The following is a 14886-nucleotide window of genomic DNA, read 5'->3' as shown; positions in this document are numbered from 1 at the left end:
TAGGTTTTCCTGAATCTAGATCTAGTACTCCATTTGCTGACTCTATCCCCAAGGGTTATTGTAGAAAGATGGGTGACACTTATTGCTAATGGTTTCCCCAAACTGGGCCAGGCATAGTAACGCCATGCTCTTGCTGTTCTCATCTCAACAACCATCCTGAGGCTGCCCCAATACTTGTAATGTCAAAGTTGTTAGAGACAGTTTTGCTGATGAGCAAGTCACAGTGGCCTCACGGAGTTTTTATATTAGGTCACAAGTCTCAAATTAGCTGTAAACATCAAGATAAAGTGAAAGTCATTTCCTTGGGGCCTGGCACAGGCAAACTCCCTGGAGCAAACTGCCAGAAATGCATTCAGCTTCACAGGAGAGTGTGGTGGCATTGTGGAAAGAGCAGAGGCCCTAGAGTCAGATGACCTGAGTTCCAATCCCACCTCTGACTTGTATTATTTTTATGGATTTGAGTAAATGACTTAATCTTGTGAAGTCTCAGATTCCTTATACAAAATGAGAAGTTAGAGTAGATGCTCTCTGAAGTTCCTTGGGTCTAGATATGTAATACTGTGATCTGGTGTTTCCTTGACTTTCTTAAAACTTTGGGTCATTCCAATGCTTAGCGCTTGGCCCAGCTCCTATTTCTATATACTGAATCCAGAGTTCTTGACTATCATCCCTCTGATCTTTCATGATTGGAGTACTCCTCTATTCTCTCCAGTTATTGAACCCCCTCCTCATGTGTTGACTAATGCTTTTTTTATTCTCATTGTTTCTAAATTCTTCAGCCAGCATTCTCCTTCCCCATATTACTTCCCATTCCTAAATACAACTTTTGGCATGGATGAAATTCATGGAATTAATTTTTGACTACTTATTTATGTAGAAAATAACACTACCTGGAAGCAACCCTAGAAGTCATGTTCTATCTTTTCATTTTACAGGTGAGAGCCAGAGAGGATTGTTTAACCAAGGTTAAACACATAGTAAGTAAATTGTGTGTATGTGTGTTCGTCCTTCGTTGCCAAAGCAGACCATGCCATCAGAGAAATAATGACATGACTTGCACTTGACTTTGTTTTGAGTGAGGAAGGGCTGTGCAGGTCACCAACCTCACTTCTCCTCCAGAGCCATCTGATTCCAGTGACCAGATCTTCATCAGGATGACTGGAGATGACCCAGGATGAGGCAATTGGGGTTAAGTGACTTGCCCAAGGTCACACAGCTAGTGAGAGTCAAGTGTCTGAGGTGAGATTTGAACTCAGGTCCTCCTGACTCCTGCACTGGTGCTCTATCCACTGCACCACCTAATTGCCTTAAGTAAATTGTAGAACTAGATTAGAACCCATGTCCTTTCATACCAAATCCAATGTGATTTTCCCATCAATTTGCAATGATGTCCCCCTGGATATCTCACTTTATGAACTGAAATTCTGTTCTAAAATGCTCAGAGGAGGGAAAAATGTTTTTAACAAACAGAAAAGATTTTTTAAATTTTTTTAAGGAATGAGGCAAATGAGACGATGCTACTTAAGTACGAATGAAATCAAATGAGCTAAGTTGGTTGTGAAATAATTTTCTCCCAACAGCTAAGAAGTCTTCTTGGAGATAGACTTTAACATATAAAAGAAGAATGACTTGTTTTTGTTTTTGTTTTTCTTCATTTTGTTTTTCATTTGAAAGAGGAAACTTGCAGGAATGAAGGAATAGAGAAAACTGAGGCTTTCCCCGAATATAAGAGGACAGCCTATTTTCCATGGAAGTTCATTAGGAAGACAGGAATGGTTCAAGGAAGTCTTGACATCAGTGCCTGCTAGCTAACTTTGGAGAAAAAACTTGTATGGGCTATTATTCCTTAACCTGCTAACGGCCTTTTAGGGCAGATATTCCACAACTTTTAGATGCAATAAAGGTGAGAGAACTTAAAGATTTTTCTGACAATAGAAAAGGAAAGATAAAGTTAAGTGGTGATTGATAACAGTTGGATTTACTGAAACTATTTTATTTGTAATCAGATATTTTTATTTCATTAAATATTTTTATATGAGTAAACAAGAACAGTAATCCTTAAACTGTGCTGTTATTATGAGTTCTATGTTTATAGAAAAAACGATACATACTATCGATGCTTCTCTTATCTAAACTTGAGAAGATCCTATATTCTCCCATTTATAGATATCTGTTCACCTAGTGATAGCTACCAGAATTCTAAGCATCGTGCTTAGGAATAGTCTTCTAAATAGGGTTTTTAAAACATAGCTAGATTTTGCCATTTGAAAAACAGGAGTGTTTTGTGCTGAACAATCATATCATGCACCGAAAAAAAACTTGATTCAATTTCAAATAAAGGTTATATGGCTAAGAAGTCCTAAATTCAAGCACAAAGAAATATATAAGCTTAGGGGGGAAAAACCTTTGGCTACAGAAATTGAATAAACTGATTATGTTACTGTCAGAATTTGAGGGAGATACATTTTTTTATTATATTTTAATTTCATCATCAAAACAAACTATGTGCCATTGCAGTAGAAATGTCTGGAAGATTTGTACCCATTTTGCTCTTATAATAGGCAAGAAAATTTCATTTGAGATTTGCATAATCAATTTTTAGGAATGATTTAGATAAGAGATTGCCTATTTAGCAGCATTACTAGTGGATTTTCTGATTTCAGTCATTGCAAACTGAGATGGAAGGGGACACAGATGATAATGTACCATGTGTGATGAATGAGTGTTTCCCAGTTGGGCAAGCAAAACACACTTATGTTTTGAAAGAGAAGAATGCGGAGAATGACAGGGAAAAAGTGGCAACCAGGTGCATTATAATGTAACTAACATTATCATCCATCTACTGGCAGGCTTTCATGAGGCTCTAATAGTCAATGTCAAGCTTGCTATTGTGAAACCCATCAGACTTAGTTCCAGGAGAAAGGAGCAAAAATATAGGGAGAAAGTGCAGCAATGTAATGCAAAGGAGTTGAGATTTATTGAGCCAGGAAAAGCAAAACCAATCCCCAGGTGACATATTGCTCCCACCAGTACATATGGTTTTGGGATTCCTATACCACTTAGAATAACCTTGTTTTTGAGTGAAAAATTGTTTTGTCCATTTGCCAATAGGGAGTAACTAAAAATGGAGAGCTAACGCAAAAATATTGAACTGCTAGCTACTTTAAGTTCGGAATTGTGTTATTTAAAAAAAAAATCATTAGCCAGTTACCTATTTATAATCACTATGAGGGCCTTTGTTGTAATACCTCCAGTGACAAGAAACTCACTGCCCCATGAAAGAGACCATCAAGTCTTTTCTACTTCTAAATGTTAAGGAGTTCTACCATTCTAGGCTTACATAATATTATTCCTTTGGTCACATTTGTGTTTCAGTCAAACTAGATTATAAGCTCTTTTGCAAATGTGATATTCCATCTCCTCACTGTGCTATCAGTATATAGCACAGTAATGAATAGTATTAAATAATTAATAATTAAATAAAACAAATAAATAAACTTAATATTAAATAAGTATCGAATAATATTAAGTATTCAAGAGAAGCCTTTCGCAACTTTCTCCTTGTCACTCAACAAATTTTTAATACCCATTTCCTTCTTAAATTTCCATGTACTATCTGTGTACATGTCAGAATTTCTCAGTCAAATGTTGGCTCCTCCAGGGGGGAGAACGGTGTCATTTTTGCTTTTATAACACTTGTGGCTAGCACAGTGCCTTCTATATAGGCATGGGGATTGGAGCTGTGCTTTCACTTATATGGACAACTCCTGGATGAGATAAACACCTTCTATTGATACAGATCAAACTTTATAGGTTTAAGAGAGGTCCTTACAGCATGTAGAAGTTAAGTGACTTGCCCAAGGTCACACAGTCAGTATTTGTCAGAGATGAACCTCGAGCCCATATCTTCCTGGCTTAGAGGCTTGCCCTGAACATGATGGATGCTTAAAAAATGTTAAGTTGTTTAACTAAAACCTGTGATTTACACACATTGGTCTTAGTTCTTCCTTTGGATTTAGGTTCATTATGGTTAACCCTTCTTTGAAGGATGGTCCTTCGAATATTTTCAGACAGGTAAGCATGCAACCCATAAGTTGTCTCTTCTCCACGCTAAATGCCTCACATTCTGATACCAATTTGCATTTTTAAAAAATATTTAAGTTTGTTTTTTTAATGAAAAAAATCTATTTTTTCTCCCTTCCCAATCCCCTTACCCATTGAAAAGAAAAAGAAAACTCTTGTAACAAATGTATAGTCATCTGATATCACTTTGAAACCAGTACGTGTAAATGGGTTCACTTCTGACAAAGACATGTATTAACCTACATGTGGTGCCTGGAACTCATTTCCTTCTCAATTTTTCCTCCTCAAATACTGGCTTCAAGGCCTAACTCAGGTGCTCTCTCTTACTCTGCAAACTCCAGTGGAAAGTGACCTCTTCCTCCAATTTTCCTAGAACATTTTGTCAGAGTCTTCTCTTTGCCTCTATCCCACTCTGCCTTATATTGTGGTCATCTGTTTCTAGGTCATATCCTCACATGAGGATCATTCCTTGTATTGTGGATACTGAGCTGGTCCTGAAGCCAGTTAGACTCGGGATCATTCCTACCTCTTGACACACAATCTTACTGCGTAACCCTGCATAATCACCCTTTCTGGGACCCAGGCTGCTAAGAATAAATATTACAGAGAAAGTGCTTATCTGCATGGGAAGAGAGGATTTCCTTCTCATCACCTTCCTCTTAGAAAACAGTCACATGTCTAGAAGCACACACATACAATATCCACATTTGATTTTAAGTGCTCAACTCCTAGGACATGTAGTGTTTTAATAATATGTAATATGTATTCAGTTATCTATATAATATGTATTTAGTTGCATACATCAAATTTATTTAATTAAATTATATATAATACATAATATGTATTTAATACATCTGTTGAAATGAATGATTAAATTTTGTGATCCCAAAAAATGTAGGCAGGGGAAGATTTTAGCCCCAATAATGAAGGATCTCAACTCTGTGGCTGGTTTTAATAAATAGCTGCCCTGAAATTATCTTGTGCTTCTCCAACTTACCAACTTGATATGTTCTCGTTTCTGATATTTTTCACTATAATACTGTTCCTGCCGCAGATTCAGGAGCTGCTGCTGCTGCTTGTCCTTTAATTCTACCAGCTTCTGTGTCATTTCTGCATCCAGGGCAGCAAGGTCCTGTTCCATTGTTGAAGAACCATGATCAGGGCTGCTGGGTTCAGATCTGCAAAAACAAGCTCATGAGGTTCACTTGGAAAATTCAGTCAGTCAGTCATTTATTAAAGGCTTACTATAAAGCTAGGTGGTACAGTGGATAGAGTACAGACCCTGCAGTCAAGAAGAACTAAGTTCAAATTTAGTCTCAGGCACTTAACCTCTGTTTGCCTCAGTTTCCTTCTCTGTAAAGTATGGATAATAATGGCACCTATCTTCCAGGGTTTCTGTGAACATCAAATGAGATAGTGATCATTAAGTGCTTAGCACAGTACTTGGCATAGGAAGTATTATATAAATGTTAGCTTTGATGATGAGGATGATGATGCTACTTTCCCCTTAAAAATATATGGAGAATATGTGAATTCATTAGTGGGGGGATTCTTACATCCATCTAAGACATAGCAGACAAATTCCAGGCTGTTTCTGAGGCATCCAGAAAATGAGTTACTTTGAAGGTTGTTAGAATTTGAACTCTGGTCTTCCAGATCTCGAGATCAGCCTTTACCATGCCACAGTGCCAAAATGTTATGCTTGTCAAGACACTTAGGTGCAAGTGAAGAGATGAAGATGATTTAATAGGGAGGCTGACATGTTTGCAGAATGTTTTAAAGAATGCAAACAAATGATTCCTAAGTGTTGGTTTTGCTTGGAAATGTGGGTTCATTTTTCTGACATTTGTATTTTTTGTACAAATATAACAGACAGGAACAGAGCAGGTTGGAGAAGAGGCTGACAGGATACTTCTTTTGCCACTTTAAATTAGGGCCACTCTGAGAGTGATGAATAAACAGCTGCCCAGGATGACCAACACTTTGGAACGGTATTTCTATGCTTGTCAACACAGCGACCCAACTGGAATGTTGACAGTTCATTTACTTGGATAAACTGGTACCAGGCAGCCTGTTAGGGCAGGACTTTTCTTCAAAGAGGAGAAGAAAATTTGGAACTAAATGTATGTGTGTGTTTGTCCTTCGTTGCCAAAGAAAACCATGCCATCAGAGAAACAATGACATGACTTGCACTGACTTTGTTTTGAGTGAGGGAGGGCTGTGCAGGTCACTAGCCTCACTTCTCCTCCAGAGCCATCCGAATCCAGTGACCAGATATTCATCAGGATGACTGGAGATGACCCAGGATGAGGCAATTGGGGTTAAGTGACTTGCCCAAGGTCACACAGCTAGTGAGTGTCAAGTGCCTGAAGTGAGATTTCAACTCAGATCCTCCTGACTACTGCAACATAGGAGAAGCTAATGTTAATAGGCTTTTTCTCCCCTTCCAAAGTGTACAGGTAAAGACTTAGCTGTAAGGGAATCCAGTTTTGTATCAATATTTTTGTCAATGGTGCTAACAGATAATGACTAGAAGAAAATTTATACTGTTCATCTATATTAAGAGACTTTGATAGAACTAAGCTCAGGACATCTGTTTTTAATTTAGAGAAGCACATTGGTCATTTCATATTTTTCATATGAGAGTGTGGCCAAATTACAGGTTTCATGTGACAGCATGGGACCCATTTCACCACAAATCTGGTATAACAAGATTCAGAATGATATCTCTCTCTAATTATTAATCTTACTGAAGTAGAGCACAGAAGCTTTAGCAGCAGGAAAACAGCACTTCAATTTTCAATGCCAACTAAGTAAGCCAAGACCTTTAGGGCATTTTCAATATGTGTGACAATAATATCTCCAAACTGAAACTTCAGTTAGTACAAAATGTATTCCACATGTGCCTCTAACAAAGTTATTCAGATCACGGACAGTCTTTGATTGTGCCATGCCTTTCCATTTGTACTTTTTCAGTCCAAGAAACATTCAGGAAGTCTACTTACAAAAAAAGCCTAGTAATTTGTATTCTGTAGCTATAGGCAACAATTAGACTAATGATCTAAGGAGAATGTAATCCACTGAGGATCTCTAGCTGGAAATAAAATGCACTGCTAAAATACAGTGAGTCTAAAACGATACTCTTACTTTGTAAAAAAAAAAAATCTACATTTAATTTCCTAAACTGTTTGTTTTTTAATACTTGAAATAAAATTTGACTTCTGAGAAAAAAAGGAATGTGTTTGGGCCATGATGAAACCAACAATTTTTCATTATCAGGAAACTAGATTTTTATTTCCATTTTCCTTTTCAAGACTGAATGTAATAAATGATTTTGACAAAAATGAATATTGTTTATGGAAACTGGCCTTACACAATAGCATAGATTATAAATTTGCATTATGTGTCTTGTAAGAGTGATTAAAATAAATTCAAAGTGCAATAGAATTCCACAAGAACTGAAAACTACATTAGTAAATTTATCTAGCCCTTGCTATTTAAGACTAAACACTCAAATTTAGCAGAAAAATCTTTCATTGAATAGATAAACTACATCTGCATTTTTTGGGGTCTAAGGTTGTTGTTTTTGTGCATTTGTTGGAATCATATCCAACTCTTTGTGACCCTATATGGGACTTTCTTGGCAAAAATACCAGAATGATCTGCCATTTCCTTCTTCAGTTCATTTTACAGATGAGGAAACTGAGGCAAACAGGGTGAAATGACTTAACCACGGTCACAGAGCTAGTAAGTATCTGAGGCCAGATTTGAACACAGGGAGATGAGCTCATCACTCTATCCACTGCATGACCTACCTATCTTTGGTATCTAAGGTACCTCACATATTCTAGGCAGAAGAGTCTTGAGTACAGTTTATAGACAATTAATCATCCTTTCCCTGGCAACCCCCAAAATATGGAAAGTATTGAACAAAGAGTTACGGAAAAAGAATGCAAAAGTTTTCCACTATTAGTTACCGTCCTATCATAGGACACTTCATTGGTTTAAACCAGTATTACTTGACTCCTGTGTTTACCAGCTGTTCTCAAAGCAAAATTCAGCCACAAGGATTTCAGTGGCTAAAGGTATTTAAAGTAATGCATATTTTGTTGTTGTTTAGATGTTTCAGTTTCCTCCAAGTTGTAGTGATCCCATGTTGGGTTTTCTTGGCAAAGATACTGGAGTGGTTTGCCATTTCCTTTTTCAGCTCATTTTACAGATGAGGAAACTGAGGCAAACAGGGTTAAGTGACTTGTCTAGGATCACACAATTAGTAAGTATCTGAGGCTGGATGTGAATTCAGGAAGATGAGTCTTCTTCACTCCAGGCCCAGAACTCTATTAACTATGCCATCTAGTTGCCCTAACGTATATAGGGTATATTATTTGATCTTCATACCTCATCCCATCAGAGGAGACTAAACTGAGGATGATGGGTGATGGCCGTAGGGGGCAGAACGGATTATTTTCTAGTACAATCAGAAATCTAGAGCTGAAGGGAACCTCAAAGAGCATGTAGTCCAATAATGGTAATTGAAGTCTAAATAATTCAAGAGACTTGCCCACGGTCACAAAGGTAGTTATGTAACATCAGTCCTCTGACTCTGAATTCAAAGTTCTTTCCAACCCTACTAGATCGTCTTTTCTTAGAATTAAGCATCCAACAATCTCAAATATCATGCTACTGGTCCTAGATTTTTGGTGTTAAAATAAGAAAGGACATTCACCCAACTTACTTCTTCTTGCTGTCTTTTTTTGCATTTTTTTCTAGGACAGCCCTCCTTCGCAAGTAATCATTTTGGATTTCATTGTACTTTGTGGTGTGCTCTTTGATGAGGTCAGTGGTTTTCTTGTGGTGTCTCTTCACAAGGTCTTTCATTTCTTTGTAATGTTTCTTCTGAAGTTTAACAAAAGACTTCTGTTGCTTTAACTCCTCAATTGTCTGGGCTTCCACATCTGCAAAAAACACAGTAGCAGGTAACTAAAAAGACATGCTTTAGGAGCGTTCAACCCAAATATAGTAATGGGTCTGATTCTTTCTTTTGGGGATCTAAGAAAGGTGGACCAGTGTTATTTTGCAGAATATATATCCAAGGAATTAAAATCTTTGGATAAGCTGGAGTGCTGCTGTTAAAATATTCTGAATGATACTATGTGGACCTGTTATCAGTTTATTTCTATTTATTTTTGTGGCCCTAGATTAAAATATTCAGGGTGTAATATTGAAAATATTTTTTAAATGTAGCTTTTGAATAAATCAGACATTTTTGTGACATTAATAATAATGTAAATGGAAAGAAAGTTAATTATAGAATGGAAAATAGGTTGATACCAGAGTAATTGACATTATGAAAAATCCAGTGAAGAAATTTGCACCCAAAACAGACCACTGCTCAGGCTTTGCCCCATAGGTGGAATACACTGCTTTTTAACCTCCATTTTCTTCCAATCTTTAGTTCCCCCCAAGGCTAAATTCATGTGCCTCTTGCTATACACCAAGCCTTTATTGATCTGCCTGGTTATGAGGCACCTCCTATAATTTTATATTTTTATTTGTGAATACCTTATATGATCTCAGGAAAATACAGGCAGGAACTTTTTCACTTGGGTACCTCTGGCACCTAACACAGCACCTGACAAATAGGAAGTACCTAATACATTGTTGTTGAATCAAATGAATTGAAGGTGGCTCCAGCCTTTCCGCATGTCTGCTTATGTGGGCAGGTGAGTGGGGAAATAGTGATGAAGGTTATATAAACCACCTCTGAACCCAAATATATTACTATCAGGAATACATATGATTGTAAAGTTAGGGACGCTTTTAAAGTTTATCCCGTTGTTTCTGGATCAAAAATATTTGCTCTGAAATCCTGAATTGAAAAATTGTTTCATAGATTTTTTTGTTGGTTGTTTCAATGGTTTATCATTTTATTTCACAGCTTAAATCTGTATATTATTCAAGTCTATTTCTATAGAGATATTGCAGGGGAAAGTAGGCACCTTTATTTATTATCTCTCGGGTTTAAATTAACTTATGATTTTTTATGTGTGCCCTTTAAAAATTTTCATTATTACATTTTATTTTTATATCACTTTCACTTTAGAATGTATTTAAATAAATATATTAAATATAGTTGAGGCTAGATAGCATAGGAGATAGAGCACTGGACCTGGAGTCAGGAAATACTGGGTTCTACTCTGGCCTCAGACACTAATTGTGAGACATTGGACAAGTCACTTAATCTCTCTCTCAGCTTCTTCAATTATAAAACTATAAAACAGTCCAACTTAGCAGGGTTGTTGTGACGGTCAAATGAGGTATTTGCAAAGCACTTTGTGCACCTGGTATTTAGACACTGTTTCCTTCCTTCCTCTCTCCTATCTAGCTAGTCATTTCTTAAAAGCAGTTCAGGAAAAACAACCAAATACATCATTCTAGTCTGACAATATATATAATGTTTCACAGCCATAGTCTCCTCCCTGCCTGCAAAGAAAGGAAGGAGGTACATGTTTTTCATCTCTTCTTTAGGGCTTAGCTTGATCATTATGAAAACTGACTGATTCTATAACTGGTTAATATCGTTTCGTGTAAATTCTTAGTTGTCTAATATAAGCCTGTACATTTTGGTAACCAAAGGTTTACCAATATCCACTTAAAAGTGTTTCAGGTAGGAATGTGGGAAGTACATCTTCTATGGCTGATAAAGAAGTACCACAGGAATATTCATAGGATCTGAGAGTTGGAAGATTTCTCAGATGTCATTTAGCTATGATTGTTATCAAAAGAACATATTGTTCTGTGTTTCCAACTGCCAACTGTTGTTAGTTCTGTAATAGGTCTACTGAGGTCACTTGGGCCAATTGTGGTTAATGTTGTGGCCAATCACTCATCCATGGTTATTTTAAACTTTATATTTCAATACTTTAAGAGTTTGTGATTTCTTTATAGTCAGTATTGCCTCTGTCAATGAAGATTGCAGTGTACCTATGACTTATTTATAAATTAAAGACCACTTATGGTCTTTAAGAGTTGCTATAGCAAAAAAAAAAAAAAAAGTTCCTACATTCAGGCTGGAGAAAAGACTTTTCAAAATTAGCTACAGTACTCAAGTCTTCACATGAAAGATAATACAGTACACTTGGCTGGACTGGCCAGATTTTGTGTTCCTGGGTCACCTCCATGCTACAATGAGATATCAGAGGAAGGCTTTAATGGAAAAGCATTTCAGTAGTTTCTATTAGAAAACAGATGTTACTATTTAATGAGTCATTATTCTGGGGCCCAAGATACTCTCTGATTTTGAGCCATTCCTCAATAATTTTGTCATTGATCTAATTCTTAGATGGTACTAAAACTGGTGTTTATAAAGTTATAAGTTTCCTTCCTAATGACAGAATGTTAAGGGAATATTCAAACAAATGAACAAATCTGGGTATGCACACGTACACATGCCTTTACCTTAGTATAAAGCAGGGAGCTCTGAGTAGGGGCATTTTTACTTTACCTGTTAAGACACTCTGAATAAGATCTTCAGTTTTTGCAGGTGCTTTTACTGAACCTAAAATGAAAGAGGAAGAAAAGGAAAATTTTTGGTGATGTCCTGCATAAAGTATGTCTCCAAACTTAGTCTGTTACACAGAGAATCTAGACTTTGTGAACAAACACTTATTCCATTTTCACTTGTACAGCTTGGAAACAAATTCTGGAAAAAATGAAATCATAAACTCAGTTCACATGGGCAAGGAGAGAAGAGAATTTTATTCAATGGAACTAAATACTTAATGCTTTTTTTTTTTTTTTAACCAAATGCAATATAAGATTACTACTGCCACCTTTTGGCACAAATCAAAATGGCAACGTTTTGAAGGATAAAATTCTATCAGTGACCTCATGGATTCTAACAACTTAGATTTTAGATGGCACATAAATCTTTGAAATCTAAATCTGTAAAATATTTTATTTGAAAGTTGTTTTATTGCTTCTGTGGGTTTTTTTCACTTTTGGAGAGGAGGCATAGAATTGCGTAGAGTGGTAGCCTTGCAGTCAGCAAGAATTCACTTTACGTTCTACCACTGACACTAGCGACCACGGACAATTCACTTTTCCTCTCTGAGGCTCAGACAGCTCTCCAAGGCTATAATGTAAAGATAGGTAAGGTGCCTTGGTGGAGGGGGTCCAGCTGAGATGAAACCACTGGTTCTTGACATATCTAACATTTCAGGGATTGTCTTTTTAAAAAAAATTTTATGAAACTGACAAACATCAAGAGATATAAACATTAACTTCTACAAAAAAAGTTGTAGTGATGGGAACAATAACAAAAAATAATTCACATTTCTATTATACTTTACAAATCCTAAAACAGTCCTGGAAGGTATGTGGTAAAAATGTTGCACCCACTTCACAGAGGAAGAATTGAAGATTCCTTAGACTAAAGACCTCTGGGCTTTTCCCACTTCACTTAATAATGTTGGTCACTATAGGAGCTGAGGTTTGAATCCAGGAGTCCTCACTCCAGCGTTTGGACAATTTTAATGGAATTCTTCATCTGTTTGTGAGACTTCGGCTCACTATCTTACCCGAGCTGAAACAAAGACACCATACTACATGGTGACTCCTTTCATGGGCCGAAACTGCCGCTGAAAAGCCAAATAAGTTTTGACCTGCTCTGTTTTCGATCTGGACTAGTTTGCCATTCCTTAAATAGTTCACTCTTTCTTCCCTCCCCTTCACCTTAAGAGTTCATTATATTTGTGGCAAACTTAGGGCAGACACCTCAGCAATGAGGCTTAGAACTCTACTGCTCTAGGGATCCACCAATTTTCCATTTGTATATTAGGAGAACTAAATTTCCTATTTGAAGAATCTCTCTGTCTTTTCCCAACATCTTCACCAACCGGTATTTTCCAGCTAATGAGAGAATGAGAAATATTGTGCTGGTAATAATGTGATGAACTAGAAAGTAACCAGAATCACTCACTCGGTAAATATTGAAGAGCATACTATGCACTGGGCACTATGCTAGTGCTGCGGACACAAAAAAGAGGGAAAAGACAATTCCTACCCTCAGGAAGCTCACAATCTAATGAGGATAAAAACAAACAAATATATACAAATAATACATAGGATTAATAGGGAATAATTAGCAGAGGGAAAGTACTAGAATAAACAGAGGTAGAAAGAGGTTCCTTGTAAAGATGACATTTTAGTTGGGATTTAGAGGAAGCCAGTGAAGCCAGTAGGTGGATGTGAGGAGGGAGAGCATTCCAGGCTGGGGGACAGGCAGAGAAAATGCTCAGAGTCAAGAGAAAGAGTGCCTTCTTCAAGATACAGCCAGGAAGTCAGTGTCACTGGATTGAAGGGAGTAAGGTATAAGAAGACTTGTAAAGGTAGGAAGGGGCTAGGTTATAAAAGTCATTGAATGCCAAGTAGAGGATTTTGTATTTGATCCTGGCAGTCACGGGGAGCCATTGGAGCCATAGTGAATTGGTGGGAAGGTAACAGTTTTACTGATGCTTTAGGAAAATCACTTTAAGTGCCCATTTGGAGGATGGACTGGAGTGGGGAGAGACCTGAGGCAGGTCAACCCACCAGCAGGCTAATGCAATGGTCCAGATGTGAGGTGATAAAGACCTGCACCAGAATGCTGACAACATCAAAGGAGAGAAGGCAGTGTATTTGAGAGATGTGCAGTGGATAGAAAGCTGGGCCTGAAGCCAGGAAGACTCATATTCCTGAGTTCAAATCTAGCCTCAGGCACTTACTAGCTGTGTAATCCCAGCAAGTCACTCAACCCTATTTGCCTCAGTTACTCATCTTTAAAAATGAGCTGGAGAAGGAAACAGTGAACCACTGCAGTATCTTTGCCGAGAAAATCCCAAGGGAGTCATGAAGAGTGGGAAATGACTGGAACAAATGCACAACAACTGAACGTCAAATTCAAGACATCTGAAAGGCAGTTGGAGATTCAAGACTAGTGGTAAGCAAAGAGGTTGGGGCAGGATAGGTAGATTTTAGAATAACCACTATAGAGGTGACAATTAGATCATTAGCCAATTAGCTGATGAGATCAAGTGAAATAGAGAAGAGCAAGGGGCTCAGGAGGTGCCCTGTGGGACACCTATGATTAGAGGGCATGATCCGGCAAAGGATCCAACAAACAAGACTGAGTAGTGGTCAGAAGGAGAACCAAGACACCATACTACATGGTGACTCCTTTTCTCTTTCCCTGATTTCATTATTCTTTAAACAAATACAATATTACCTTCTGTCACATACTAGGAAAAATTAGAGGGTGAAATAAAAAAATATTACAAGTCTTGCCTTCAAGAAGCTTAGAGTCCAAGAAGCAATCTGAGACAGTCACATGAAATGGACAACAATGTAACATAGCATATGATTAAATGAATGATAGAGACCACATGTGTAATAGGACTATGGGAAATTAAATTATCTCCAAAGTCCTTTTCAACTCTAAATCAATTAATCAACAAGCATTAAACACTTACTAGAAGCAGGTACTGCTGCAAAGCTCCAGGGATAAGAAGAAAGAGGAAAAATTATCCCTGCCCTCAAGAAGTCTATATTCTAATGGGAGAGACAAGAAACATTAATAATATCTAAAGACATATGCATAATAGAGGAAGAGTAATCTAAAAGAGAGGGCACTGTTAGCTTTGGAGACTGCAAAAGACCTCCTTATAGCAAGTGAACTAAGAAGAACTAAGGAATCTTGAGTGATTGATGTGAAGAGGGAGAGTCTTGTTTTTCAGGCTAAGTGACAACTAGTTCAAAGGCACAGAG

The 14886-nt window shown here is 37.3% G+C and overlaps 1 protein-coding gene across 3 annotated transcripts in view; it reads right to left on the bottom strand.

The window, feature by feature from the left end:
• PLCB1 (phospholipase C beta 1) overlaps positions 1 to 14886 on the bottom strand; it is an 891415-nt gene that overhangs the window by 111154 nt on the left and 765375 nt on the right. For all 3 annotated transcript variants that reach the window (XM_072634430.1, XM_072634433.1, XM_072634431.1), the window contains exons 25-27: positions 11588 to 11641; positions 8819 to 9038; positions 5081 to 5261 (exon numbers count right to left, since the gene is read on the bottom strand). In XM_072634430.1, coding sequence (XP_072490531.1) covers positions 5081 to 5261; positions 8819 to 9038; positions 11588 to 11641 — 455 coding nt within the window. The remainder of the gene's footprint in view (positions 1 to 5080; positions 5262 to 8818; positions 9039 to 11587; positions 11642 to 14886) is intronic.

The sequence above is a fragment of the Notamacropus eugenii genome, chromosome 1 (assembly GCF_028372415.1).
Source record: "Notamacropus eugenii isolate mMacEug1 chromosome 1, mMacEug1.pri_v2, whole genome shotgun sequence".
Taxonomy (NCBI): Eukaryota; Metazoa; Chordata; class Mammalia; order Diprotodontia; family Macropodidae; genus Notamacropus; species Notamacropus eugenii.
The sequence above is the reverse complement of the archived record's forward strand: the minus strand, read 5'-3'. Positions and strand labels throughout refer to the sequence as shown.